Genomic DNA, 27,690 nt, shown 5'->3' with positions numbered 1-27,690 from the left:
CATGGTGGCGTATATCTACTGGGATATATGAAGTGTGCCAGAAATGTTCCAGGATTGGTGCTGCAAAACATTTATGGCAACCAGCACGATTTTGCTTTCTTTAGTGCGGAGCATAATTTGCTTTTTAGACACAATTTCAAAACTGCCTGAACTGTTCGCATATTTCCCGTATGATATCATAGATCTGTTCATTTTCTGAGCTGTACTGTGGTCCTACAATTTGATTTTATTCAGAAAATTCAATTGTTTCATTTCTTTTTACGTTACATACGAATGGAGCAAAATTATATCAAGATTAAATATAAAACAGATTGTATTCAATGGAAATACATATTTACTGAAACATTTCAAAATTATTAATTTTTAAGTTGTAATTGCAATACTATTAAACTAGAGTAGACGAGAGTTGATGCAGGACAAGGCGTAGCTACGTTACCATGACAACACACGTGCGCACACTGTCCTGAGCATCTGTCAGTTCCTGGCATCGCTATGCTGAAGCAAACTCCCAACTTATCTGACCTGGCTCCGTATATGTATTTATTTTCTTTTCCAAGCTCAAGAAAGGTCACCAAGACCTGGAGACGTGGATGACTTCAAGACGGGCGTGATGAAGGAGCTGTCAAAAATCCTGGAAGAATGCGAGCAGAAGAACACGACGAGGTGACAGAGAAGGCTGGGGTAGTATGTTTGACTACTGAGGGATTACTTCACCCACGTCTGTGAGACCAGTCCTGGAACTTTTCTGACACCATTTAAGATCATCTTACAGGCACACTGTTATGATTGGTGACCTGTTTAGTGATTGGGGAAGACAAACTAAGTTCCAAGTGCACACCCTCCACCAAACCTGTTAACTGTGAAACACGTGACACACTGTGGCTAAGGGTTGACAAAAGCCAACACGGTGACGTCCAGTAGCATAATGCTGAGAGATAGGACAATACTTTATGGATGAAGGAAATCTATTTCATTTTATTTTTTTATGGTCTTCATTAAAAAAAAAAAAAAAAAAAAAAAAAAAGGTCAGGCAGCGTCACCCTTTTTGATTTGAGACTAAAATTGGATATCAAAAAGTTAGCAATGAAAATGAATGAAAATTGCTTTAAAATCATCAGATTTCGGTTTAAATGGTGGTTGCGTTGGCACTATCTTCGAGGCTAATTTGATTATTCTGCTTTCATCAAGCAGGCCCTTTATTAGATTTATTAATCATATTTGAAAGTGATTAACTGCAGGAGGGTTCACTTAAACCATTAATACGCTCACTCCTTTGATGAATATGCACGTCAGAGGTGTACGAAGAAGTATTGGGGCCTAGCTGAAAAGAAAAATGAAAAGTACAATTTGCAAAAAGATATGAGAATGAAGTCATTACAAGAAATGTTACGACGTCATATGATTAAAGTTCAATCATTCAGAGAAAAAAAGAGATAATTGCGTTACTATAATAATGTGTTTAAAATATTTCTGGAAACATTTGAAAAAAAGAATCTAATTTGAATGTCAATTCTTTCCAATACTTTTCTTGGAACGTCACAAATCAATTCTTGTTAAAAGTAAAAAAAAAAAAAAATCCCACAACCTTGTTATTCTCCTAATATGATTTTTCCCAGACAATATTCCAATTTTATCATAAAATTTAAATGTTGTACTTATGATATGCAAATTATTATCTTAATTTTGAGTTTCTCTTGTGGAATTGAATTTTGTTCTCGTAAAATGACAGTCTAATAAAAAAAACATAAAAAATATAAATACAAAAATATTCTTGCTGGACAACACATTTATTCTCATTTAATTAAAAAAAAAATCTCATTGTAACCTACTGTTATCAGGATTAAAAGTTTTATTTTGCAATATTTACACTTTCTAAAATTGCCCCGTATTCTTCATGATATTCCGACTTTCTCAACTTTGTCTCATGATAGTTTTCAGAGTGGCCTAATAGTTGTTGTACAAGCGACATTTCTATCAAACATTTGCCAATGGCATTTTATGCCAACCCTTTTTGCCACAGTGCCCCTCTGTGTTTGTGATTGCGTGCGTCTTACCACATATTCCATCGGCTGCCTGTGAGTCTGTCACCCTAAAAACACCAAAGTGCACATAAGCACAAGACAGACAAACAGACAAGTCACGAGCCAGTCAAAGCGCGTGCGTCGCCACTGCTGCTGCTGTTGCCGCCCCACGTGCGGCTTCTCGCCTCCCGGCATGCATTGCTCCCCGGTGGAACCGCGCAGCGGGCCGCCATGAGAAGCAGATCATGCACAGAGACGCGATGTTAAGCGGTGCAAGCGCAACACTGAGTGGGAGCGAGTAAGAGAGTGAGAGGACGTCTGAAGAGCGAGACAGAGAGGCAATAATCCAAAGAGCGTGTCGGAACACGGGCTTGGGAATGATGGGAATTAACTGAAAGGAGCGCGTGTGTAGGATGCTTGTGTTTCGGCACGCCCGACGACACACGGTCTTCGAGCGTGCAGGAGACGGGCAGCTGCAGCTCGTCAGCTTGAGATCAAACAGTTGTGAACAGCACAGCATTAGGGGGGGGGTATTACTTTCATCATTCTCATACCAACTTCAACAACGTGATCCGCTTTGTCGTTGCTGTGCGATGGGTCCACTCGATAACGATTCTGAGTTTTTCTCACGATGACAATCTCACGATTCTCCTGTATGTACGATTAAACAATCAAGGAAACTAATTTTAAAGTAGCATCTCGCCCACATTCTCTCCGTGATGTACATGCACTCATGACCAAGAATCAGGCACTCTAATGCAGCAACCTTTGGCTCAAATAAAATGATAGACATTTGAGTCCCTAGTTTCCGCTTGCTTCACATATCCCAAAATAAACATAAAACCTGGGAATCCAAATACCAACACCAAGCTGTTTTGTAAATTGGAGCATGCGGGGAAAATGCAATTTTGGGATGTAGGCATCGTTAAGCAAGTTAATTGCACATTGTGGTGGCAACAATTACGTAGCGGGCGGACGTTGAATTTATGACAATCTCCAATATTTGAGTGGGAAGCTCAAATTCTTACACAGTGGGACCGTAGCAACTCATGCCCAAGTGTGTCATTGGAAACCCTTTTAACCACGCCCCCAAAACACAGAAAACTGATATGGTGAAAGCCAGTTTAATGATATTTCTTCACAATTGCGTATTAGAGAGTTCTCAGTTCTTCAGCAGTTATCTTCAAACTGAAAAAAAGTCTCATACATTAAGAAACAAATCTCGGAATTCACATAAGGTCTTTCATATTACTTTTTGTTCTTAGAATATCACAACAGTATTCAGGTCAAATTTAACTTCCTTGCAAATGTATTATTGTTTATTTACATCATAACTTAATTGTAATATTTGTAATATACGTATCAGATGGGCCCGACCGATTAATCTGCCGTCTGATATAATCAGACGAGATTAGATCTTTAAACGAACAAAAATTGGTAGATTTTTTTTGCTGATGTATTTTTCTCCGCACACATTCCAACAAAAGGCAGAAATGATATTTAAACAACCACTCACCCAATAAATAAAAATAAAAATAAATAAGAATCGCCAAGTATTATTATATATGGTATTAAGTTAAACATACTGAAGCGTTAAGTGAGCAAAACATTTTTTTTCGTCATTCTAGAGTTTTTTTTTTTAAACACATTTTCCGATAAATCGTTTATTGGTACTTTATTCAGCCAAATATCGCAAGAAATCCATTAGTCAGGCCATAATAACAAGTTTATTTCTCGTGGTATTACTATTTTGTGAAAGTTTAAATTTTAGGATTTTTCTTTATGCTCAGAATCTAACTTTTTAGAGACTTACGAGTTTTCTTTATTCGGATAACAGTACATTGTCGTTATTATTTGGCTTTTCTAGTTGAAAAAATGATTTGATTTGAATAAAATTGGAGTAAAGTGAGAAGATTAGATTAGGCAGCTAGCCATTCAGCAAGAGAGCGCCGTCTGCCCGTCTCACGGCGCACGCTGCAAACATGTGAGCCGGCTATTTTGGGTTTGCCCCCCACCGCACTCCCACATCTCTCTCTGATTCCATCATTCCCTTCCGGCCTCTCTCCTCTTACATCGTCCCCGTCGCGTCAAGCGCCTCATGCTTCCCCAAACACCGGAAATCCTGGCCCAACTCTGAATCACAAATTTACCGATTAAAAATCAATGTCAAACCTTAAAAAAAAAAACATTGTGATGATTAAAAATACCAAGTAGGCATCTCACTCACAAATCCAAAGATAAATCTCAACGGGGAACTTCCTCTATTAGAAGCGGAAGTGGTTAAATATTAACATGACATGAACTGAAGTGAAAATCTGGATGACAAAAATTGGAGTATTGTCCTTTTTGTACATGAATAACAAACAACTTTCATTGTCATGAATGAGTTTTGATATGCTTCATTTGAAAAATAGATATTTGTGATGAAGACTTAGAAAATCACAACATTGGACTGGATTATTTAGACATCTTCTGAACTGTTTTCCCAATCTAAATGAAAAAAAATGGACTGAGTGTTCCCAATTCTTCCTTAATTTTTACTCACAACATTTTAAATGAAATAACTAATACAATAAATACCAACTAGTGGACTTTACAACTAACTGCCAATTATGTTTTTGGCCTTAAACACATGGACGCCTCGCAGAAAGCAACAGGTGAGACCGCGGTCGCTCCGTGCGGTCAACTAACAGTGGTGCCTCAAGCGTGTGTAAATATTTAACTAGAAATAAGATCTGTGGCATGGTCACTTGCAAAATATGCAAGTTTATCCTCAAATATAGTAAAAGCAGAAAGGCGACAGCGTCTGAAAAGACAGCCGCTATGGCTAACTGACAAACATTTGCCAACCAAGATAGCCTTTAGCATTAGCCAAAACAATAACACAACTACCGGTCACCAGCTTGACAAGGCAATGTTTTCTTAAAATGATTTAATGATTAAAAGTGTTTTGTTCAATAAATGAATATGTATGAAACAATTTTAAAAAAGATATTGCGCCAAATGATACGGTATGCTCAAGGGTCCGAAAAATATGGTAATAAACTACGCAACACAAATGCGGGTGCTGTTACGATAAATATAAAAAAAAATATTATCCGTAGTAAATGATTCCTTCCTTCTGTGATGTTTTTTTTTTATTTCATTTTATTATTATCGCACTGTAGTTGCACTGCAGTTTTGTTACGTAAATTCTGTCTGAGGCCATGTAGGTGTCACAACATGATTGGATAAGCGAGTGCACCAGCTTGTGTTTTGAGGTGGAACGCACACAGTTGTGCGGTGAGCAAGTTAATAACTGAATATCTCCAATGACGTCATCAATTACACAATGTCAACTCAACTATCACCGTCTGAGCGTCAACTATGAGTAATCAAAAGTCGTGCAACCCCTGCAGTAAAAATATTCTTGACACAAATCTTTAACATTGTTGTTAAGATTGTATGCCGATAAATTATTTTATGGTATCCTAGTCCTAATTTCGAGCAACTTTATACCATTCTAGTTGATGACATCCTCCCAAAGTAGAAACAGTGTTGAACATTGCAGTAGTTGCAAAACAAGCAGGGGAGAGGAAGTACTTCATTCCTTTTCGAGTGTGTTTGTGCTTCAAGTTTTTCCATTGTAAAGCCACACAGGCATCCACCATTTGCGTTTTGCGGCATTCTCTAATCTACACTATTTATCTCGCTACTTTGGAAGTCTTTTTTTAAGTCGCCCTAGAAACTGTGGTTGGAGGTATTTTATATTTTTTACTCCAAAGTGAGATCATGATGTTCAAGTTGTAAACACAATCAAGTCAGATTCCTCCTAAATCACAATTCACAAATTTATAGCAGAGCGGCGAGAAATAGTCTCAAAATAAAATCGGATTATTTCCACAAAATTTTGTATTTTATCGTTTACTTGTATAAAAAGCAAATGACAGTTTTGTTTTCTTGATTTCTCCGTATCTCAAACTGGCTTTCTTTCAAGTTTTTAGTATTAAATTGCTTTGATCAATGGAAGCTACCAGTATGAAAAATACATTAAAAAAATAAAATCATCCTAACTACCAAGTTTAATTAATCGACAACATTGAGTAACCACCCAGCCCCGATGACAATTATTTTTTACATTTGACTTTGAAAATTACCCATGAGAGTATAATGACGGTTTTATGGCGGCCGCAATTCAACCCTGCAACCGATTATATCTCTTCCCCATTAACTCCTGTTGGATCTTAAAGGCTTCACTGTTCATCCAATTAAAAATAATAAAAATGACACTCGACTGCGCTGCGCTGGGGGAAATGCAGCTGTGGCCCATTGTTTGCGGTCGAGACGGACGACTACATGCTACGACCTTGAAAACAAACTCACATTCTGTCGCCACAATACACCCACACTGACAGACAAATACATCAAATTGTATTACATCCTGTTGACGTCTCCTCAAGTTTATGGCAAGTAAGTCGTCGCTCTTTTCGATTGATAGCATCGCACTCTTACTCACAACTTGGCAAAAAGGAAGCAGAAACCATCTCAAATGTCACGCCGTCCCGTCAGTCAGGAGTCAGGAGGGAAACCTTCACTGTTTGATTGATGCTCGATTGGACAGGTCCAATTTTAATCAAGTGGATTTTTTGGATTGCGCCCATTTCTGCGTTAGAGCGCCCTGAGATTGCCGTCTATCTGTCTCTGTTGCTTTGGGCCTGTACGTGTCGTTTGTCTGACTCTTGACACGTCCGAATCACCCATTTTTTGGGATCAGCTGTCACCCTCTCCATTTCATCAACATCGATAGCTTGACTGTATATAATATCACGTCAGCGAGCGGTGTGGCTGACCCTGATAAGAGCCCCGGGCCCGCTGTCTTGAGTGGCCTCAATCATCCTGTGTCCTTTTCAGTCGCTTTCCATAATAATCTGCCGGTCACCTCTTTGTGGCGAATTTAAGCTGTTCTTTTGTCTCCGAGGAGGCACAAAGCGGGAGTGGTGAACCATAAACACAATCTTAGTGTTGGCTTTGACTTGCAGTTATTGGTTTAAACTGGGAACGTTCCATCTGTGCAATTTGGAAACAATACATTTCCGAATAAACGCAAGGAGTGCCGACTGGGGCGGGGCATAATAATCTAGTAATTGGTCATCAACAATTTGATGAACGTGTGAAGCTGGGAATTTGTCTTGAAGTAGCGCTGCTTGCTACTCGTTGATTCAGTCTCAACCAGTTTGTCGCAGTGCACGTATAGACAACCGTTTGCACACCTATGAACAATTTAGTCTTCAGTTAACCTCAAGTGCATGCGTTTGGAATGTGGGAGCACAAGCCACATACACAGGAGAGCCTGAGCTGAGATTTGAACCAAGATCCATCCACTTGGTGAATCAAGTAAATTTAGTCAAATACACATCCCGAGTTCTGTTATCAGTGCCAAGATTTCCAACAACTAGCGTTATTCAGTACACACAAATGCCTTCACACTGAGACGTTTTTTGGGAAGAAATATGCCCTCAAAGTTGCATAAAAGCTAGAGGGTTAACGTTAGCATATTAGCTTAGCGCAGCAGAGCTTAATTCAAAAACTGTCAAAGGAGGAAATTGGAATATTTGGGGTTTTTTTCTTTCGCTTTTAGCAACACTCATTCCAAAAGACGGACCTGATTCCACAATGGGTGCTAAAAGAAGAGACAAAGTTACGATGAATCCTGACAGTAAAGTCAACTGGCCAACATTAGCTTCACAAGCTAGCTGGCAGCAAACTAGCAGCCCACTGGCTATGTGGCATCTGGCGGATATAAAAAGTCTACACACCCCTGTCAAAGGTTTTCGACATATAAAGCAAAGGGCAATGTGATGTCAATGCGTGTCGGACTATGGACGCAGCATTTCCGTGTTTGGGTTAAAGAGGCGCGCTCACATCCGGTTGCCGGGCAAACGCAGCGATAACAATCGTCAGCATCAAACGCTTCAAAGTGTGCTCGCTGTCTGCTGGAATTACATAAAGTTACAGTAAATGCCTTAAGAAATTACATTTCTACAGTTTACCCAAATCTCAGTGTAGCGATCAGAGGATCTATATTTTATTTAATCAGCCATTCTCGATTTCACAGTGCATGCAAATCCGTGTGGATTTAAGACTTTCACGGTTTAATCTTATTCTTTCTTTTCATCTCTTTTATAGTGCAGGTCACTGTTAAACGTGTTGAAATAAAAAGATGAGTTGAGTGGGTGAACATAGCGTGCGGCACACATTCATTTTTTCAAAACTGTTGATGAAGTGTCATTGTTGAAAAACACCAGCACCGAACTGTTGAAAAGACATATTACACATTATTACAAATTTAAAGAATGAGATTATTTTTCCATAAAATTGCATCCCAGTCGCTTGAAACTCGTGCGCTACCGAACCTTTCCGCCGGAAATGATTCACATGTCGCCATGCTTATAGTCCATTCTGAACGGAGACACATCCCCACTAAAGAGGATGTGCATTTGGCATTTGCACATTTGTTCTAAAATGATTTATCTTAGTCTCCTTTTTACAAAGTAATACCACAAACAACTTGCAGTAGCGAAAGGGTGTGCAAACTTATTAAATCCACTGTCTGTGTCGTCATTTGTTTGCATTAAAGTCGTGTTTTACAACGGTCCTGACATACCACTGAGAATGTTAAAATGATCCTTTTCTTTTCTTCAGGCGGGGTCAATACAAGAGTTCCCTGGTGATGTAAATCAATCACAACACATGTTCTGCACTTGTAAATATATGAAAACACATTCTCACGCTTTCATGGTGCCTTTAACACTTCTGACCAACTCCTGCCTGACAGCGTCAATCAAAACTAAATGTTAATCTAACTGACAAGACGAATTTAGACACAGAACACCTAAGGGAGTGGAGTGGTGACCCGCGGGTTCCTCTTTTTCAAGCATGCAGCTGGAAAATCAAACAAGCAATGCCACTTTAATTGTCGTTATAAACAATACTCCGATTTGTTGCACGACGTGTGTCATTGTTTTAAGAAAACATGTGATCAGGCAGAACCATTTTTTTTTTTAAAGAAGCCTGTGAGAAGCCTGGCTTTTCTTATAAAATATTAATATATATTAAAATATTCTTGGCAGTTGTGGCTGAAATCTATAAGGATTGCCATCACCTGTGAGTATCAATATCACCACGACTACATCACTCAACTCTACAAACCAAGAGTGACGTAAACATAAGTCAGTAAGTCGTAAATCAGATTGCAAAAATAATGCAAACAAATCTGTGGATCACTTAAACATTTCCGTTTTCATAAAACAATGTTATGTAAATATGTGGACTGCAATTCTTAAACACTGAATTAATCAGGACACTACATAAAAAAAAAATACATCCAAACTAAAGTGTTTTTTCCTCTTCAAATTGCAACCTTTGCAATGCTCAATTCAATCCCATTAATTGTTCAGCACTAATGCTGTTCATCTTATCAGAGTTATCTATAAGTCAGGCTATGAAGTGGTACCCGTGTCACAGTATCGGCACATTTTTATGAGAAAGTCGTGTAGCATACAGACTGACAGTATTGACATCCCTCGTGACTTTTTTTTTATTATTATTCAATCAAAAACAATTATGTTATAAGCGGCTTCACCTGGCCACTATCCGAAAATAAAAGAAGACCAATATGCACAACTAAGCCTCATTTCATCAGGTTCGGGCTTTCTTTCGTGCAAAAATGGAACACTAGCCACTTAGTCGTCTAGACACGATCTAGTTGGCTTGTCCAGGGTTACAGGATAATGCAATACGAGTGTGACTTCTTCCTTGACATCAGTGCAAATGACAGCTCAAAAGTTCAACATTTTGGCTCGCGTGAGTCACTTTCACGGCGACCAGGTGGCCATTACTGGCACACGCGGAACAGAACTAACTCAAGTGTGTGGACATGCACAACAACCGCTGCACATTCCGAATCCAGAAAGAGAGAGAGAGAGAGCGACTAAGAGAAAGAGATAGAGGGGGGGAGAGAGAGAGAGAGAGAGAGAGAGAGAGAAGTGGTCAACTTTGAACTCACCAGCTCTCTTCCTCCTTCTGCCTCGTCCTGCCCGCAGAACTTCCGCCGCCGCTGCACACGCTCACGGCTAATATCATGAAACGGGACAGTAGGTGGAAGGTCGGAACGTCCACCAACTTTTTTAATAAGTTCATAAGAGATGTGACTTCTACCCCTTCTTCTTTCCTCTCGCTTTTCTGCCCCCGCCCCTCCCCCTTCCTTTACTCCACCCCCCTCCTCCTCCTCCTCCTCCTAACACGGTCACGACTTCCGTGAACAAGGGCCTGACGTCATCGGCGCGCAAGTGCGTGTGCGCGTGCGCAGCGTGCACCTGGCGGAACGGACAAGATTGCGTAATAGCAGAAATCCCATCGCGCGCCTCATTGAGATTGCAGAAAACGCAAAAAGAAAAAGTTTCACAACGCGGAAAAAAATGAAGAAATGGAAAGTTTTCATTTCCTCGAACGCTACCGCTGCCTGAGAACATCTGCTTGTCGTCTTTATCTTGATTTTCAAATCTGCTGTGTATGGTGACACGTTTATATCCCCCCCCCCATTTTTTTAAATTCATTCATTTACCACGATGAAACGATCACCGAAATTACATTGCATAAACCCAAGTGGACAAAATCTTTGAATCTATTTATTTTTAATTAAAACATACATTTATTTTCTATTGATGTTTTTTGTGTGTATTTTTAATAGATAGATATTTAAGGTAGGACTTTTAATCAATGTTGGTATATAGTGACAGCAAAGGTGGTTAAAGACGTGAAAGATTGATTAATTAAAGGTTGAATTAAATTATTTGATTATTGTGCTGTATCATTAGAATCTCAACAAAAGATACTATCTTTATCAGTTAATTTAAATTCATGACTTTTTCTTGCAAATGTTTATTTTAATTTCTCATTCATAATTTCAGATTTCAATTTTAATTTAAAATTACATTTTTAATCCAGAACCCAAATCATTAACATTATCAAGAGCCCATGAACAATCGTTGCACAGAATTTTGACATTTTTCCTAGTTTAATTCAAATTAATTTATTCAGAAGTTTATTCTTATTAATTAAGAGTAGTTAATTATTTTATGTAGATAATAAACAATGAAATGAAATTGGTAACTAACTAGTTAAAATAAAAGTATATTACATTATACTGCAAATACGATTTATTTCATGAAAATGGTATTTTATCTTATAAACAATCACAAAAGTTTGTCCACATGTAAAGTGTGTCTCTGTAGTATCTCACTGAATATGGCTTGCAGTAATAGTAAATGGGTTCACTGGCTTTGAAAACGTTTCAGTTAAAATATTTCATTAATATAGTCATTGTGCTATTCATTAAAATTTGCAACATGAGAAAAGAAACATACAATTTATTACATATATTTTTAATTATTTGGGAAAGGATCTGGTGATTTTATTTGATTTTTTAAGAAATATCATAGTGTAGTCAAAAATGTTTAAATTGCTTTATTTGTATCCATTAATCTTTCATTCAAATATGTATGCTAATACTAGTGAATTAATTCAGTTTCCATCCAGTTTTACATTGCAAACATTGCGCCACACACAGGCCAGGCAAATAACTGAACATTCAGAAATCATGTAGTAGCTCCTCCAACCAAAGGAGGTGCTCAAGGTTACTCGAGTATAATTAGGCACCGTTATGCACGAGTCTGTACCGACTCGAAGTTGTCGAACGATATGTGAATTAGTCAAACGTCAAAGGGTTGCTCATAGTTGTCCCTTGGTTTATATAATTCGAATAAATCAGAAGTTCTTTCACAGTCCTCGAACGAATGGATGACAGGACACTCATTGTTTACTTCCGCATATTCACAGTAAGACCCGCCTTCGTAAACTTGATTGGCTCCCTTGCCAAAAAGACCCAATTTCGTTTCGATGATTGGACGAAGTCTGTTACGCAATTTGAATGACATGTGACCGCAGCTGTTCCGCGGAGGACCACATGCGACACCGGTAATTTTCTTATATTCATCGATTATATCTGCTAACTATGATCACACATAGTTTACTTTATTGCTCGTGAGCAAATTGAGTGGATAAAACGCTACGAACGGAGCAGAGTGGCGTTTGCCAGCTAGCGCGCCCGTTGCTAACATGCTATCGCTGGGTCATGTCAAGCAAGGAGACAGATTAACATTGTTAAATTAATGTTAGTCTAATGGTCACATTAAAGTGTCAAAAATCCAAATTTAGTAGCTCAGACAAAATACGTCATAAACGATCGCCTGTATGATCATAAGTATTGCACAACCTTCTTCTAATATTCCTCTCACTGTCTCTTCCTTGAAGGAGCTGTTAAGAAACTCAAGAAGGGCTGAGTTGTATATTAATAAAAGACACTGCCGATGGATTCTTCATGTTGATGTAAGATTCAAATTCCATGCAGTACAAACACTCACTGGGCTGAGCATTAAGTACTCCAGGACTAATTGAATGATATCCAAATACACGAGCTGCATACAAAACTATTAGGTGTAGAATGGCGCAAACTGCACCGAGTTTATCGTAATGAGTGGTGTTTCTAATCATTTGACCCAGAAGAGGCCATTGGGAATAAGCGTTTTGGAGCTAAATATTACTAAAATACAATGGTGTGCAATGCAGTTAGAACCCGGGCCTTCAGTGGGGCGTTGAGTAACTTAATCCACCTCTTAATCACCACCACTATCATGTTGCAATTATAGAAACCATCAATATTGTACAAAAATGCAATGCAATGGTGCATTCATTATCTGGAGCAGTTTAGAATTAATCTTTACGTCCAAGACATTTAAAAAATATAAATACGTCACAATTCACATAGATAATGTTTATTAAATGTATTATGATGTTGTTGTCCCTCAACAGGTGAATTTGAAATTTAATTGGTTAAAGGAATAATTAATAATTAGAGAATGACTAATTCTGAAGGCCCAAGCAGATAATATGGACACGGCAACACATTGAGGCCCAAGTCTGATTGGACCGAAAAAATAAATGAAAGAAAAACTTAACATCCACATACTGCACACATATTCATAGAAATTAGCCAAAAGAAAGCCTTTGAAATTAAGAGAATATACGATTGAGAATAAGGTAATTTTATTTAATGGAACAAAATTTAAAATTTCGGGTTTGTAAATGTAGGACCGTGTTTTTGATAGTGTCAGGCAATCCGAGAAGGCCTTTCTGGCCACCCCTGCTAAAATATTCGCAATGTGTACCACAATGATAAACACATTTAAACTATGCTCAGGCAGAGCTTTTATATTGAATTTCATTAAATCATGGTTGCGTACTGAATAAAATGCTGGATAAATATCTGATGTCGCTCACATATTCCTGTTGTCTCATAGCCCGGGTTTTTTGAGGCTGAGTCGAGCGGAGGTGCGTGTGAGGACACTGGCGGCTCAGCTGGGCAAAGTAGCTATGTCCACCGCCGCGGCCAATGGGGAGGTTCCGACTGCGGCCATCCTCATCATCGGGGATGAGATACTCAAGGTGAGAATCCAGCGGAACAGAGGTTGGATCATTTGGAATTGTCTTCCCTCAACATTCCTAAAACATGAAGACTACATTGTCCATCGTTGGTAACGTGAAGGTTCATGCCCAGTTAGCTGGCGATAAGTTCGGCATGTACCCAGTCAGCTGGTGTCCTATGACGTTTTGTCATAAAAATGGATGGATGGATGATTCGTTGTTTGATCAGTATTTCCCAACTGTGAATGTGACAGATGTTCTTGGATTCAAAATAATTCCCCATTAATTCTGTCACAAGTCATGATTGTGACAAGTCTTTGAAAGTCCAATGTCATGTCTCCCCCTCCTCTGATTGTTTGAATTTCATCTCGCAAGACCGTGAAGTCATCATTTAAATCTTTGTCTATGACAACCACCTTTGATCTTGTGTTCCTCAGGGCCACACGGTGGACACCAACAGCGCCTTTCTTACCCGAGCGTTGCGGAAGCTCGGCGTGTCCGTGCAGCGCATCACAGTCATCCCGGACGTCCAGGAGGTTATCGCCAAAGAAGTGGCTCTCCTTTCTTCTCAGCACACCCACCTCATCACCTCGGGGGGCATTGGGCCCACCCATGATGACGTTACCTTTGAGAGCGTCGCGATGGCCTTCCAGGAGGAGGTCTATTCCCATCCTGAGCTCTCACGGCTGGTGGAGGAGTTTTTTGGCGTGGTGGACAAAAGCAGCCCGGCCATGAAGTTGGCCATGGTGCCCAGATCAGCCAAACTCAACTTTGGAACGGATGCTCAGACGGGAAAACCCCTCCGCTATCCGTTGGTGGGTGAGCACAGGATGACTTAGAAATTCTTTGAATGTGCGAATCAAAATGTCATAGAAAATGTGGCTAAATACCGAGTGCTGATTTGCGTCTTCCACTGACACTTCCATTTCCATCACTTCATCGTGCGCTTGCTGTGCTCTCCCATATTTTCCATGGAGAAAACCACCAGAGCATTTAAAGTACAAAAATTAGTATCTAGGTCAGTCTCGACCACTTTTATGCTTGTTGCCAATTGTGATGCAGCTTTGGTACGTCACACACAACGTGACCACGCACAGAATGCGAAATTTGTGAGTGTGAAAAGTGATCACATATTTTTCCCACTCTTCTAATAATCATTTGAACAATTTCAGAGGGACGAACAGTTCTCTGTAATGTCACAGTGTCACTGTGCCATATTTTCTCCACTTTACAAAGGCTGCCTTCAGTGGAAATTATTTTGTATCCTTCTATTGACTTGACTTGATATATTTTTAAAATTAAAATGTGTGCATCTGAGGTCCTTGTTGCGTAACTTTATAAATCAGAAGAACCCGATGCATCAAGATTAGGATTCAAAATGCTTTGTAATTTCTTTCCCCCTTGAGTGGATATCAGGCCTTCCTGACCCAAATAGCAAATTACAGTTTGCAACATTACGCTTTGCAGCTTTTTCCGCGAGTCTCAAACATTGCCATGTACAGCTGTTACCACCGGCCGGCCCTATTAACCATTTCGAGTGCCAAAAGGAAAGAAAAATCCATGCAATTATGACTTTGAGATGTGCGTGTGGCTGACGACTGGGTTTTGAGTTGGCAACGTTTGTATGGCTGTGTGAGTAAAGATGAGAAACTGATGAAAAGCCATTTTGCTTCGATGTGTTTTTTTTTTTTCTCCCCCAGGTGAGCGTACGTAACGTATACATCTTTCCAGGAATCCCATCTTTAATGGAAAGAGCCTTTACTGGTTTGGAACACCTTTTTGCTAGTTCAGGGACCACTTTTCACACTCGTGAGGTAAGCCTCGCGATCAGAACGGTTTTCTATTTATGATATAAATTCTGATGGCTAACCGGGACTGAATTGTTTGTAGGTGTTTGTGGCTGAGGATGAGACTGGGATTGCCCCCGTGCTCACCAAGCTGCAGGCCTCCTGGGGGCGCAAGGTGGCTCTCGGCTCTTACCCTGACTGGCTGAGCAACTACCACCGGGTCAAGCTGGTCCTGGACTCGGACAGCCAGGAGGTGGTGGACAAAGCTCGGGCACAGCTGATTGATGAGCTGCCTGAGGGAAGCGTGGTGCCTTTAGTGAAGGACCCGGTGTCCATCGCCACTGCTGAGGTGTACATGTTAGCCAACAGCGGTAAGAGAAATAAAGCGGCGGGCACCAGCCTTTTTCAACTGTCTCACTATTTGTTGTATTTACAGATTGCAATTATTTTCAATTTTTAATGCCGTATTTCCTTTTGACTTCAAAGTGACACATTCTTTGTTTTGGTACAGATTGAGTATGTTTAAAAAAAATAAAAATAAATCAGTTTGAAACTACACATTATTGTACTTTGCGACCAGTAAATTTGCTGATTAAAATAAAAAAATCAATGAAATAAAATATTATTCCTGATTATTTTTTGTCACCATGTAGAATGTCAGTGGTCTGGCTCATCAGATGTCTTATAACCTGGTATCGCAACTTGGCCTGATGACGAAAGATTTAAATCTGTCAAAGTAAATAAAATTCTCAGTTAAGATTGAAAGGGGATAGCAGGAATATTGGGGTTACAAATTACGCTGACATTCTTGAATAATCTTCTCACGGCCGGTCTCTATTCCCGCAGGCTCACCGCTGGGCGAGAAAGTTGCGTCTGCGCTGAAAACAGTCGAGGCAGCGCTGGATCAGTATTCCACGGAGGAAGTCTGCGTCGGCTTTAACGGCGGCAAAGACTGCACAGCGCTCTTGCATCTCTACTACGCGGCACTGAAGAGGTAAAAGAAGGAGCGCCGAACACCGAGCTGTAGACAAGACAAATGATCTGAGACATAAGATGAAATGAGGATTCTAAAAGCGAAACATGACACTGGACACGTTTGGGGAGATAGTGACAAGGAATCTGTGTCTTGTTATTGCTGTTATTTATTTGTTTTTATGTCTCATTTCTGCTTTCAGGCGCTACCCGGACAGTAAAGACAAGGTGAAAGCTCTTTACATTCGCATCGTCTCTCCATTCTCCGAAATGGAGCGGTTCCTTCAGGATACTATAAAAAGGTGAAGTCATCAATCTACTCGAAAGTGCTTACATACGCTGCATTCAAACTGAGGACAGTAAAGAGGTCGGCCACAATCCATTCCGTGAATCTACTCAAAACATTTCCCATTGAGGTCAATCATGTTTGGAATAATTGGCTAAGATTAAAAACCTTGATCACGAGAGGTCCTCGGTTTTAGATGGCACAGAAATACGACATTTTGAGGTAATATAACACATTATTATTACCCGTCATAGAAGTATAAGTAGTGGTTTAGCAGTATAATGTGAATATGGTTAAAATTATATATATATATATATATATATATATATATAATTATTTGGCAACGTTCCTCTCTCAGGTACGACTTGGATCTGTTTTCTGTGGAGGGCAGTATTCGGCAGGCGCTGAGCGAGGTACAGGAAAGGAGGCCCGAGCTAAAAGCCGTCTTGATGGGCACAAGGAGGAGCGACCCTTACTCGCACACACTCACCCCCATGTGTCCCACTGACCCTGACTGGCCGCCTTATATGAGGGTCAATCCTTTACTGGTCAGTAACACACCCAACACAAATAGACTTGAATAGCGTTGCATCATCCAATGAAAAACAAGGAGCTCCAATTTTTAATTTTTTTTGTATTATATATAAAAACAGAACGGGCTAAATCATTTTTATTAGATAGCAATGATACAAACATTTTGCACTACATTTACACTATGTCTCTTCATAAATTTGTCCTGCAGGATATTATTTATTAGAGCATTCTAACTGATCTTTCACCGGTCACACAATATTGTGTTATATGATTATAGAAACACAGAAACTACAAAGCAAAAAAATTAGAGTTAGTTAGTGAGTTAAAATTCTCAGTGTGAAATGAATGACAGATGAATTGTAAGCCATTTAAATGTGACTTCTTTCAACACAGGATTGGACTTATCACAACATATGGTCCTTCTTGAGGACGTTATACGTTCCCTACTGCATTCTTTATGATAAAGGGTAAGAACATAGTCAGTCATTTTGTGTAACCACAGTGTCCTCCATTAATTTCACATCTTTAATGGCGTAATTTTTTGTCCCCCCCCCACTCCCGCGTAGGTACACGTCACTGGGCAGCATGGACAACACGTGTCGAAACAAAGCGCTGCAGGTGGTCGATGGCAGGGGGGTAAAGCGCTACCAGCCAGCCTACCTACTAAAAAACGAAGAAGAGGAACGCAACTCTCGTGTCTGACACTATCTCACCTTCACACAATCATGGGCGTGTGTGTGTTTTTATTTTTTAAACTTCCATTCATGAACAGAACTAGCCCAAAAAAGTCGTGCGTACGTGCAAAGTTGTGTATGTTACTGATCCATAAGCTTTTTACGCTGCTGAATAAAGCATCCATCAAGTCGTCTTTATCTATGGTCATGTGACTATTTCAAAATACAATGATTTAGCATGTGCATGAATTGATTGTCGCGCTATTCAATCGATGCCTTTCATCACTGTATAACTAGAAATAACAGTTCCCTCGCAAACACGGATTGAGCCATCCCAGCGCATCATACATATTCCACGGATAATATGCAAATAATGCTGTTTTTAGAGGCGATGCACACCATTAAATATGAAACTGGCAGGTACTTAATCAATACGCAGCTCAAAATCAAATAACGGTAATGGGTAAGTACATTGAAGTAAGTAAAATGTAAATGCAACACTGTTGCTCCTATTTTTCATGACTGGAGCGAAAGAGCTTGATATTCACTTGGTTCAAATGACACTGTTTTGGGAGGCGGTTCTGTCTCGTACAATGCAGGATATTAATTTTGTCACCATGACAACTGGGGGTGGAGCTCAATTAGTGACCGTGTTGCTAATGAGACTTTTATGACTTCTCAAGCAACTCTTTTATGTATTTATGTTTTAAAGTGACCTTTAACAAATCGAGCAGCTTATTGTGATGTTATTGGCAACTTCTGGAGATTTCCTAACTTCCATCCAGAACAGATGTTCAGCACTTTCTATCCAGGCTGCAAATGCGTTGTGAAGCCGCCACTGGCATATTTACCTAATCTGGGTATCTGTTATGTAAATTAGTGCCACTATTACATTGCACAGTGAAGAACAGCTCGCTCACTTGACACATTTTTTAGAACCTGGCAGATAAAGGATTTGCTTGGTTGTTTAATTTCACTCTTGATGGGTGGCAGGACACTTCAAAGACTGAACTATTTCGATGCAAGCAATTAAAAGGTAATTTCTCATGATATGTAAAGGGATTTCTAATTCTAATTCTAATTCTAATTAAGTAGTCTAGATACCTGTCGAACTACTTTATTATTATGAAATGACCCCCTTAATAAAATCACGGACACAACACAAAACTATGATAAAATATCACTCAATCCATTAATCAAATTTATAAAAACTTCAATCAACCTAATGTGCATGTTTTGACAATATGGATGGAAGCCACAGTACCTGACTGTGGAAACTTGATGCATGCTCTAATTTTCTCCAGTTAGACGATTGCAAATTGCTCAATAACAAAATAATAAACAAAACAAAACTTAAAAAAAAAAAATCACTTTCTCACCTCGAGCTAGTTCAGAATGCAGAAACTCGGTTCCTCACTAAATTTGTTATATCAAAGCAATTATGATCATTTTATTGGCTTCAAGTTTGTTTTAAAAGTTATTTTAAAATGTTACTGACTGCATTAAAATAAATCATTGGTCTGGCTCTTTTAAACAGAAGTAAGACAGCTTTATGAAGATGATTATCATTTTTTTGACCAGAGAAACACACACACACTTGCTAACAATCATTTTTTAATTTAATTCGAATTTTGTTATTTATTTATTTATCATTTTTTAAATTTAGATTTAAATCACAGGGACATCATTATAAATGTTTTTTTTTTATCAAATAACTCCAGCGAACATTAATCAAGTTCGTATGGTCACCTGTTGCTGGGCAGAATCTACTTCATTTCCTACAAATCTAATCACCCAATGGACGAATTTAAAAAGTTGGTAAACCACGCCTACCAGGAAGTGACCGGCTTGCCAACCCCAAAGGACTGGAAAACGAGCACTATTTCGGAATATAAGTGCAAATATATTTCGAAACATTTACAAAACAACTGTCATTGTGCCGTTGTTTTGTATCGAATACAGTTTACCGCTCATTTGCAGACTTGCCACCATGAACACACACATAGATACACTCACACACACACACACACACGTACTTACTAAACTGTCGCCCACTTGTAATTCACTTGTCGGCCCTCACGGGCGCGTTGTCCTCACGTTTTCCATTTAGGACCGCCGACGACAATAAATTGGCTTGTCTCTCTCTATACACGATTAAATCCGGAGGCATCGATCCGCTCCCTGTCGCGCGGCATGCCGGGATCGAAAGCCGCTCGGGTTAAGAAAGAAAGGGGGCGGGGTGGGGTCCGCGATGATCATGTCCAAGTTTCGCTGCTTTATTAAGAGCAACGATCATAATCAAAACCGATACAATCAGATGAAATTAGTCGCAGAATTAAATTTACATGCATGTGCTCTGACGGAGTCCCCGCCTAAAATATTGGAACAGCAAAGGTCATTCCGTTGTATACTTAAGACATTTGGGTTTCTGATCAAAAGATAAGTTAAGAATTCCAGCTTTTATTTCATGGTATTTACATCGAGGAGTGTTAAAATACTCAAGACAAAATACTTTTCGTTTGAAGCCACCCACTTTTCAAGTATTAAGTGAAAGTGTTAATTGAACTTTATTAAATTGATTGTTTTTGTGTAGTATTTGATAAAAATAAACCTATTTTCATCAAAATTGTAAGACGCAAAGCTGGGATCAAGTATTGGCGAGTATTTAAATGTAATCTAAGTACTTTTAGTCCACCTGATCACAAAAATGTCTCCAATATTCCCTCCTAACATGATGTTTTTTTTCCCTTCCATGCAACAGTACGCACGAATGATAGTTGAGCCAAGTCGACTTGCTTGTCTTTTGTCATTTACTTGCTTTTCTTTGTAATCACAAGTCATTCCTTCCACGTCAACTAAATCAACGGCATGTTTGTCCTGCCGTCTCACCTCCTGGGCTGCTTGGCCTCATTAGTCCTGATGCGTTTCAGCCCCATCAGCCTCGCCCTTCCCTTCTCCTTAAAGTCAGCGCACTCTTCTTGTCGCCACTACTTTTTCCTTCATCATTCACTTTAATTTAGCCTCCGGATCACCAATCGTGGAAGAATCTCGTACATGCTTGTACTTGCGCTCTTTGGTTCATGTGATTGCGCTGAACATAAACGAATGCACTCCACAACCTTTCTGACTGTCACGTACGAATCATTAGTTTTTATTAGTTTTAGTATTTTTTAAATATGCGGGGTTGGCTATTTGATGATAGCAAGATTTTGTAAAAAATCAAAATAAATAAAATAAAGTATTGTGTGTGTTACGATTTCTGACTTACAGTAGCTAAACTCCACAAAATAATGTACAAAATATGCAGTGATTTCACTCCAGCATAATACTCAGAACCTGATTGAAACCATTTAGGGTTTTCTGCTCTTCAAAAATTTGCAATCTGACTTACTTTCAAGGTACTTTGATTATCTCCCCCCACGCCCCACAAAAAACCCCCAAAAAACATGTAGGACCTCCAAAGTCCATCCATCCATCTATCATGAAATATCACATATTAAATAAAAACTTCTATGGGAGACAACTTCTTGAGCATGGAAATTACGTTTTGCCTTTTCTTTGGCTTTTTTGATTGCTTTCGTGCAAGCACGCCAGTGTTGGCAAAGACAAAAATAGAACGATTCAATTAAATATTTAGTATATACACACATTAATTTTACACAACAGGACATTTATTCATTTTAGCCACTGAATGTTGCCCGGCAAACAATTTCCAGCATTTTCCATGTCAGTCTGGCATTTTCAAAGTGGTCGTAATTTGACTTGATTCTCGTTTTATTTTACAGTAGTTAACTTGTCTCTCCTGTCACTTCGAAAGAACATCGTCTGTGCAGGTAATAACGGTTTTATGATGGTGACAGACGCAAGCCAGGAACAAATTCTTGACTTTGCATTATTTCCCACGGGGAAATTTTGACTCGATTGTGCACTTTTTTACCAAATCTTGCTAAGAAACGACAATAAAAAAAATATTGCTTGTCCTCGTGCTTGGCTGAGGTAATAACTGCTTGTCAGACAGGTATTACTTTAACAAGGCGCTTATTATTGTGGTGGAGAATTGCACTGTATCATAGTGACAATGCTGTCTCCATCCATTGAGTACGTTCTTTATTCGAGAATGATCGCTTTGCTCAAAATGGAGTGAAGAAGGAACTGGTCAGATCCATTTCCATCTCTTAAACTAGTCCGTCAGTGGGTGGCACGTGTGACCCCAGGGAACATGCTTTTTTCTTTGAATAAAGTGTAGTTGCACAAACACCACAGTAGGTGGCAGTGATGCAATCATTGTCAGAGTGTGCTGGGAGCATTACTCCCAAGGTGTAGGGTTATTTATTTATTTTGCACCGAACATGCGCACAAAGAGCACAGAGCAAACCCAAAAAAGACACCATCGAAAAACATTTAACAGAGTTGAAAACAAAGGCGGCGAGAGACTATAAAACAATTTTAATAGTTATTCTTTGTTGTGAGTTACTCTATTTTTTTCTTTGTTCCCTTGGATGATAATAAGGATAAAATTTTATGGAGAGGTGTACTAATCATTTTATAGACGAATGATACTATTTATAGTGACGGAGGAGAGTTGGGGGTTTCGCAAGATATTTTCTTCTCCTGGGGGGTGCGTAACAGAAAATTATTGAGAAGCACTGTATGATAATGCTTAGTGCACAAACTGTGACACCAAACGCAAAAAATAATACCAAATGAAACAATTTGGCGTATGCTACATCACGTGGTACTCATTATTACCAAAAAAAAATCATGAAAAGTATTTATTTTTGAGATGTGATGATTATGCCTAACAGTGTCGATACGCAAACTCCAAACAAGAGATAGAGATAAAAAAAATCGGAACCTCATAATTATGAGGCACATGTGCTAACCAGTTGTGCGCCGTGCTGTGTTTCTTACGCAGCCTTTTCACGTTATGAAAAAATACCTCCACAACCACAGCAATAAACATTGGTAATGGAGCCAACTTAGCATATCAGATGCTGAAATGTACTTTATTCCAAAAAGGATACAGGTCCCCCCCAGATTCAATTGCTGGGCAGCTCCCGCAGTGTAAAACGACACTTGAAGGTGCATGACACAGCGATTCGGACGACGGGTCCTTGACGAGGGGGACGGGGGGTTCTTTGAGGCGATGCAAATTGCCAGCCTGGCTGCATGTAGAACCAGCAGACCAGAACATGGACAATGGCGATGCTATCAACGTGTCACTTGTTCAAAGTGGAGGAAAGAAAGGGAAAAAGCAGGAGGGAAAAGTGGAAGTCAGGGCATGGGTGATGAATGCTGCTCAAGAGCAAGACCTCCTCTGCACATTCGATCAGAAATGGCTTTCGCATGGTGGAGTCGTGTCCGGGTAAATACTGCAAAGCCTTTTAAAATGTCAAGATATTTGTTCTGACATTGTCACAGAAAAAAAAATTATATATATTTTTTAACATTTTTCCTCTGCTGTCAAAAATAAAACTTGAAAATGCAGAAAGAAATGATAAGGAAAACTAGAAAAACAGATTTGACCTTTTATGACCTTTGACCCTCTTTCAGTTTTTTGCTTGACGAATGATTAAGAAGACTTTAGATGTGACAAAGAAAACTGATATACTGATTTTTGCTCAGCCAGTTTGCGAACCTTTTTTTTTTTTTTGCTCCGTCACTGAAGAAAAAAAAACTAAAAATGAAAAGAATAAATAAATTAAAAAAAGGCGTAACATATGATCAGACACGAATGTCTTAGGCTTTGGACTTTGCGACGCAGCACTGGTTCATTACCCAAGGTTATTCCTGTAGGCCTTGTTCCAAGAGCTAATAGTTCCTCCTTTCCCTACGCGCCCAAATCTAAGTTGTGTTTAAGCCCGCACCACCAACAGGGATGAAAAAATATCCCCCTTGGTGGAGGTAATAAATGCCAGTGTGACATCGGGTCATCATCCAGTGACTGTTGCCATGGTAACCAATGCACCGATGAGCTCACGGGAGTGTTTCCTGCTTTGTCTCAACGCTCCACATTCGTCAGAGTGACATTGGGGAAGTGGTGAGTGAAAACAGCAAGTAGTTACTTATACACATTGCTGGTCACCTGACCTTGCTCTTCTTCTCAATATTGAATACAAATTGTGAAAAAAAAAAAAAAAACTAAAAACTGCTGGATCTGAAGTGCAGGATCTTGATTCAGGTGACTGGCAGACATGAATTCACCACTCTGGATTAAAAATAAAAACAAATAGGGGGAATAAAAAGTAGTGGATCTGGTGGTAAATAATGATTTGTTGAATCTATATACAATTGCATATAAAAAGTAAATCTGCTGATCTAGAGAGTGTTACAGCATCTAGACTAAATCATACATCATGGATTTGATTTTTTTTTCTTAAGGATTTTAATTCTATAAATCTTTTAGAAAATCCTTATTCTGTTTTAAATGCAAAATACAAATTGGCAAAAAAAAGGAAAGATGAGCAAGTGGGTGCTATGTAGATTAAGTTGCATATTTTTCTCAATTTCTAATAGCTGGGGCCTAGTCCTATATAATTTTTCTGATGAATTAATAATATGTATTATATACAAAAAGCTCATATTGAAAAAGAAAAAAAGAAGAAAACTGATTTGGTGGTTGCTGATATCTACAGTTTGCAGTTTAATTCATAGATGAAAGTGTTTGACATAACTTACAGTACAACAAAAACAACAACATTACACTGTACTTTAACGATACTTGAACAGGTTTTCACGTTCTAATTATGCTCCAAGAGCAAATTTAAGTGCTTTATGTCAAACTGCTACTACTGTCGAGAAGTTGGTCTTTTAAAAACCAAGTGCAGTGAAACAGGTCGGGATAGAAGAAGTTAATCCTGAATTTTGAACAATCGAAAGGCATTTTGGATGGTGTCTGTATAGTTTTAAACGCCCACACAGCTTTAGTCTTTTACTCTTGACTGCCTAAAGGGTCGCATATTCAGCTTGCATCTCACCATGTGTTGCACTGAAACAAAGCACGCAATATCTGCAAGAAATTTCAAGTGGAGGAAAAACCTGGACCACTTACTGTGTATCACCATGACACCTATTAGAAAACATAATGTCAAACACCTGACAACTCTGAGCGCCAGTGCTGTGTTTCCTCGTCCGAACACATTGAGGCGAGTGGAATTTTTTTTTTATGCCATGAACAGTATAAACTATGAAATTCCAACATATAAAGTAAACAGTACAATTATGGGGGGAGAAAATGGAACCAAAATGCTAATGAGTAACCACACACAGATATTCTGCTTGCGAGCGACTAAAATAAACTTTTAACCAACTAAGTTACTGACAACCACACAAAATTAATATTAACTGACCAAATTAGACCAACATATTGATTGCCAATCACCAAAAGTAACCACACGAAGCACGCCAGAGAGCAAGTTAGCAAAACTAACTAGTAACCACAAATAAATGAGTTACTTACGTGCACAGCTGGGCACTTGACCCTTTTTTGTCGGTCACTCCCCCACCGGTACAGTTCCGGCTTCGACTCTCCGGTCATATTCATAAAAATTGCCGGCCCCTGACCCAGTTTCGCCCTACCACTAAAAAAAAATAAAAAATAAAAAATAAATAAAGAGTCCGTGCATGACACCGCCGCCGGTTAGATGCTAAGGGCAGAGGTTTATTTAAACATCATTAGCTGGCTAATCAACTATTCAAATCCGCTTATCTTATTGTGGTCTTATTATGGTTTTATTATCTGCATATTACTTAGTCTACTTCTTCTTTCTTTTTCTCCAGGAACGTGCCCAATGCAGGTAAGTACGCACAGTCGGTGTTTTATTGATTGTGCTCCCCCCACCCCCCTGTTGTAATGGTATGCCCCAGTATCAGGTGGGACTCGTGAGTTACTTGATGTCAGAATAAGGAAATACAGGCACGTTTGAACGTTCACTGCAGTCTCACGTCTCTTCATAGACAACAGTTGGTAGTGGCGCTTTTGTTGGCCCATTTCGCAGGTAGATTCATCACACGTATATGAGGGCCGATTCGTGGGCTGGACTGAAACCAACCTCCAGCGTTTGTTATTAGATCCCTTAATATTTGACACCCCGCTCCAAAAATGGGCATCTGACCGGCCCGGACCGTTCCGCCCCCGGGACTGACACACACCCACCAGCACAACTAGCCAGCTTGTTGAAAGTAAACAATAAACTAGTTAACAACCACACACAACAACCCACTTAACAAGTAAATAGTACGCAAAGGTATAGCTGGCTGGCAAGTAAAACTAATTTATTTGCTAGCGTTGGTAACCATATATAGCATAATCCAAATAGCTAATAAGCAAAAGGCAGGGGAAGGCAGCTTTATTAACATAGTACATTTTATACACAACATAACTGATTGAGATTCACTTAACTAAAACTTCACATAAAAGCAGTGAAAAACTGAAAATATTAAAATAAGTAAGTGAGTCCACATGCTCAGCTAAAAGGCCGGCTTGTAATTAAGCTAGTAACAGACATAGCTAAAGTAAAGCGACGAGAAGTTCTGTCTGATAAATGAATAATGAAACTAGTGCGGGATGACAGGAATAGCAAAGAATACGGAGGCGGGGGTTGGGATATACCTTGATATCCTCCACCTTGGTTGTAGTACTAATCACATGAAAGCTTTCCCTGTGCGCAGGAGATACATTAATGCCGGCTGCTGGGATAACCGTTGAACAAAAGAGCAGAAATCCTGTTAAAAGATTTTCTAAAGGAGTGTGTAATCCGTTTATTCATAGAAGGTCACTTCCTGCGGCACCTCACTCGTGTTCACCTTCCTTCAAACTATTTCAACGATGTCAAGTCCACATGGTGCTCATGACATGCTAAATCTTCAAGGCATACTAACATGTCTTTCTAATTATTTAACTAAACTTTACAATTACAAAAGTTCCATCCAGAGAAAGAAATTGACTTGATGGCAATGATACTGCTGGTAAAATGTTTTGTTTTTTTTCTTCTGCCTTTTAATAGTCTCTAGTTGTGATTAACAGCAGCAATATGCGCTTGAATATTCAACGGAGGCCCAATTAAAAGCGAAGCGAGAAGACCCGCTGTGCGGAAATTTAATGCACTATAATTAGCAAGAAGGCAGCACAAGACTATCTGCCATTAAATGTGAAACTTGGCCACAAACTTCTTAACTACTTTAGGATTGTTTCGTGACATATTATTGTCCTCATTGTGAAGCTTTACAGGAACAGCGGTGTGTGTACCTAATAAAGTGTCCTGTGTCTTTTTGGCTGTGGGAGTCAAATTAAATGCCAATTCTGCTGCTCCAGAAGAAAAAAAAAACTCTAATGGAATCTTCTTTGTTCAGGAACTACAATGTGGTAATAGTTAGAAGAAACGGGGCAAAATAAAAAATTAAATAAAATGGAAAAATAAAGAATCATGGTTCAGGATAGCACGCAGTATGAGAAATAATTGGTTGCTGAATTTGTTAGCTTGCTCACTTAGAATGAAATTAACTGTCTGCAGTTTTTTGGGTTTATTACGAGAAGAGGCAAAAGTCAGTCATAAAAAAAAAAAAATCATCCATAAAAACGTAAATTATAAAAGTTGTAGAATGTAATGTTTTATTGACTATATTATTTGATCCACTCCAATTCAGCCAGAATTGTGGCTTGCACACCAATCAACCACCAATACTTCGATATCAATCGGTTGAAGTGATGAAGCACACCAGAGCGAAAATCAATTTCTTACCTTCTACTACTCACGAACGGCAGCAGGAGCAGGAACTGGTTCATCAGTGGATAGCCGCTTTAGAGTGCCTCGTTGTCTGCCTTGAGCGTGCATACGTCGTGGTGAGAAAGTGGGGTTGGGCGGCACCTGCAACTAGTGAAGTGATGTAAAGAACAG

At 39.2% G+C, this 27,690-nt stretch overlaps 1 protein-coding gene across 2 annotated transcripts; it reads left to right on the top strand.

Moving 5' to 3' along the window:
• The first annotated feature begins 11,882 nt into the window (after positions 1 to 11,882).
• flad1 (flavin adenine dinucleotide synthetase 1) lies at positions 11,883 to 17,992 on the top strand. Of its 2 annotated transcripts, XM_088305939.1 has the most exons (11): positions 11,883 to 12,035; positions 12,372 to 12,446; positions 13,418 to 13,562; positions 13,979 to 14,356; positions 15,242 to 15,355; positions 15,432 to 15,699; positions 16,175 to 16,322; positions 16,504 to 16,602; positions 16,945 to 17,134; positions 17,514 to 17,587; positions 17,687 to 17,992. In XM_088305939.1, exons 2-11 carry the CDS (start codon positions 12,439 to 12,441, stop codon positions 17,820 to 17,822), a joined length of 1,560 nt encoding a protein of 519 aa, XP_088162065.1. In that variant the 5' UTR covers positions 11,883 to 12,035; positions 12,372 to 12,438; the 3' UTR covers positions 17,823 to 17,992. The 2 variants fall into 2 exon arrangements, with proteins under 2 accessions (XP_088162065.1, XP_088162064.1); XM_088305938.1 differs by lacking the exon at positions 12,372 to 12,446 and having other exon boundaries at positions 11,939 to 12,035.
• The last annotated feature ends 9,698 nt before the right edge of the window (positions 17,993 to 27,690 follow it).

This window comes from Idiotropiscis lumnitzeri, chromosome 10 (assembly GCF_059441095.1).
Source record: "Idiotropiscis lumnitzeri isolate Australia: NSW breed Sydney's pygmy pipehorse chromosome 10, RoL_Ilum_1.0, whole genome shotgun sequence".
NCBI lineage: Eukaryota > Metazoa > Chordata > Actinopteri > Syngnathiformes > Syngnathidae > Idiotropiscis > Idiotropiscis lumnitzeri.
The sequence above is the reverse complement of the archived record's forward strand: the minus strand, read 5'-3'. Positions and strand labels throughout refer to the sequence as shown.

Excerpts from the sequence above, each read along its gene's own strand:
- flad1 (XM_088305938.1), top strand. The coding sequence starts at position 11,989 with ATGACATGTGACCGCAGCTGTTCCGCGGAGGACCACATGCGACACCG. Across the intron at positions 15,700-16,174 it reads GTACATGTTAGCCAACAGCG|GCTCACCGCTGGGCGAGAAA; the intron begins GTAAGAGAAATA and ends CTATTCCCGCAG. Across the intron at positions 17,588-17,686 it reads TGCATTCTTTATGATAAAGG|GTACACGTCACTGGGCAGCA; the intron begins GTAAGAACATAG and ends ACTCCCGCGTAG.